The sequence below is a fragment of the Chelonia mydas genome, chromosome 13 (genome assembly GCF_015237465.2).
Source record: "Chelonia mydas isolate rCheMyd1 chromosome 13, rCheMyd1.pri.v2, whole genome shotgun sequence".
Taxonomy (NCBI): Eukaryota; Metazoa; Chordata; order Testudines; family Cheloniidae; genus Chelonia; species Chelonia mydas.
Genome location: NC_051253.2, coordinates 36,731,254 through 36,734,484, shown reverse-complemented (window position 1 = coordinate 36,734,484; position 3,231 = coordinate 36,731,254). Strand labels below are relative to the sequence as shown.

The 3,231-nt window shown below is 39.6% G+C and overlaps 1 protein-coding gene across 1 annotated transcript; it reads left to right on the top strand.

The window, feature by feature from the left end:
- Positions 1-241: 241 nt before the first annotated feature.
- Positions 242-1,189, top strand: LOC119563631 (olfactory receptor 11A1-like). The gene has a single exon (XM_037877077.1). The coding sequence runs from the start codon at positions 242-244 to the stop codon at positions 1,187-1,189; it is 948 nt and encodes a 315-aa protein (XP_037733005.1).
- Positions 1,190-3,231: the final 2,042 nt, after the last annotated feature.

Sequence of the window (3,231 nt, the reverse complement as noted above, 5' to 3'; positions counted from 1 at the left end):
GACCATCGTAATGAGTCCCTTGTCTGAGCTGAGAGGATGACAGGTTGTTAAACCTGCTGAGGAAAGTCTATCAATACTCTTTTTGTAAATTGAGTCAAAATGCAATCTCTATTATTGAACCACCAACTTCAGTGTCCCCACCTGTATGGCACAATAGGATGGAGTAAAATTTAAATCTGTTTTGTCTGATCAAATTCAAGAGCTATTTCTGTGTTCTTTCTTTTTCCCCTAGACACATGCCATGGGTAACAGAGAAAGGGGAAATGAAACAGCTGTCACACAGTTCATCTTCCTCGGGTTTGGGAATATCCCACAACTGCAGATCCTTCTCTTCCTGCTGTTCCTCATAATATACATTGTGACTATGGCCGGGAACATCCTCATCGTGGTGCTAGTTGTGGCTGATCAGCACCTTCACACCCCCATGTACTTCTTCCTGGGGAACTTGTCCTGCCTGGAAATCTGCTACGCCTCCACCATCCTGCCCAGGATGCTGGCTGGTCCCCTGACCATCTCTGTCAGTGGCTGTATTGCACAATTTTATTTTGCCAGTTTCTTTGCAGCTACCGAGTGCTACCTCCTAGCAGTGATGTCTTACGATCGGTATCTAGCGATATGCAAACCTCTGCACTATGCAACACTTATGAATGGCAGATTCTGCTGCCAGCTAGCAGCTGGGTCATGGATAAATGGATGTCTGGCTATTGCCATCATAACATGCCTTATGTTACAACTACATTTTTGTGGCCCCAATGAAATTGATCATTTCTTCTGTGAATCCACACAAATAATCAATCTCTGCTGTACTGACACCTATCTGATAGAGCTTGTCATTACAATCCTGGTTGTTCTATTCACCCTGCCTCCATTCGCATTAACAGTGGTGTCCTACGTTTGTATCATCTCTACTATCCTGACCATCCCTTCCACCACTGGCAGGCAAAAGACATTTTCCACCTGCTCCTCGCACCTCATTGTTGTGACAGTGTTCTACGGGACCCTAATGATTGTGTATCTGCTGCCCAAAACCAACACACTCAGAGACCTCAACAAAGTGTTCTCTGTCTTCTACACAATCCTGACCCCTATGACCAATCCCTTCATATACAGCCTGAGGAACAAAAAGGTGATGGAGGCACTGAGAAAAATTGTCTGTAAATGTGCAGATTTTACAAGAATTCCCAACTGATTTTTTTTAAGACTGAAAGGTGATGAGCAGAGCTGATGCACTGTTTAATACTCAGGTTCTGGGCAGTGCTTATTTCTCGGTAGGTCTTTGGTAGTGTGAGCTTATAACATGTGAGGAGGAGCAAAGATTTTATAGTGTAATATCCATCAATACTAGGATCTTTACATTCAGAATAAAACTGAACTGTGTTTTACTTACTGATCATGGGAAGGCATATTTTAGCTAATTCCCTGCACCCAACCAAAGTGAGAATATAAAGTAAAATAAGAGTTTAGTCTGGAATTCTCAAATGATTCTAAGGGAGTTATGAGGCATTGCACAATAATATATGCTATGAAAATCACAGACTTATTTGCACCTCTCTGTCACCTCCTGGCTACCAACCCAACTTTCCTTAATCTAGGTCAAAAGGACAGTTGGTTACTGAGGTAGGGAAGTATTTCAAATTTACTATCCCGATTTACAGCAGAACAGTTGCCACAGAAAATCTGTGGTTGAGCCAGTAATTGTAATTAGAACCCCAGTGTTCATGACCAGTGACTTATGTACTAGACAGTTCTTCCACCTTTCATGATTATGCCACCCAGAACTTATTCTTTGAACTCTTATGCCTTCTACTGCACAAAATATACTGAACTTGCAAACAGAAGGTAAGGATTAAGAAATAGGTTTTTATTCAGAAGTTAGGAATTGTAGAAAAGTGATAAGGGAAGCAAATGGACACGAGAAGAAATCTTTGGCCAGCAGAGATAAGAACAACAAGAAGGATTTTTTGAATATCTCAGGAACAAAAATAATTCTGACAATGATATGTGTTCATTACTGGATGGAAATGGTAGAATTATCAATAATTATGCAGAAAAGGTAGACATGTTCAATAAATATTTCTGTTCTGTATTTGGGAAAAAGCTGATGATATGGTCTCATCATATGGGATTATACAGCTCTTTCCATTCCACTAGTATCTCTGGAGGATGTTAAAGAGACACTACTAAAGTTAGACATTTTTATACCAGCAGGTCCTAATAACTTGAATCCAAAAGTTTTAAAAGAGCTGGGTAATTTTCAATAAGTCTTGGAGCACTGGGAAAATTCCAAAGGTCTGGAAGAAAGCTAACATCCTGCAGATTTTTAAAAAGGGTAAATGGGACTTCAGTAATTGTAGGCCTGTTGGCCTGAGATTGATCCTGGGGAAGACAATGAAGTGACTGATATGGGAGTAGATTAATAAAGAATTAACTGAGGCTATTGTAATTAATGCCAATCAACATGTCTTATGGAAAACAGATCCTGTCAAACTAACTTAATATCTTTTTTTTAATAAGATTACAAATTTGGTTGATAAAGGTAATAGTGTTGATGTAATATACTTAGATTTCTGTAAGGCATTTGACTGTGTCGCACAACATTTTGATCAAGAAACTAGAATGATATAAAATTAACATGGCACACATTGAATGGATTAAAAACTGTCAATGGATAAGTCTCAAATTGTAATTGTAAATGGGGAATTACCGTTGTGTGGGTTTCTTTCTGCAGTGATTCTGCAGGGATAGGGTCTTGGCCTTACACTATTTAACTATCAATAACCTGGAAGAAAACTTAAAATCATCACTGATAAAGTTTGCAGATGATCCAAAAATTCGGGGAGTGGTAAATAATGAAGAGAACAGGTCACTGATTCAGATCAAACTGGATTGCTTGGTAAAGTGAACACAAGCAAACGATATATGTTTTAATGTGGCTAAAAGCAAATGTATCCATCTAGGAACAAAGAATGCAGGCCATACTTACAGGATGGGGGATTCTATCCTGAGAAGCAGTGACTCTGAAAAAGATTTTGGGGGTCGTGGTGGATAATCAACTGGACTTGAGCTCCCAGTAGCACGCTGTGGCCAAAAGAGCTATAGCGATCCTGGGATGAATAAACAGGGAAATCTTGAGTAGGAGCAGAGAAGTTATTTTACCTCTAAATTTGGCACTGGTGCAACCTACTGCTGGAATCCTGTGTCCAGTTCTGGTGCTCAGTATTCAAGAAATAT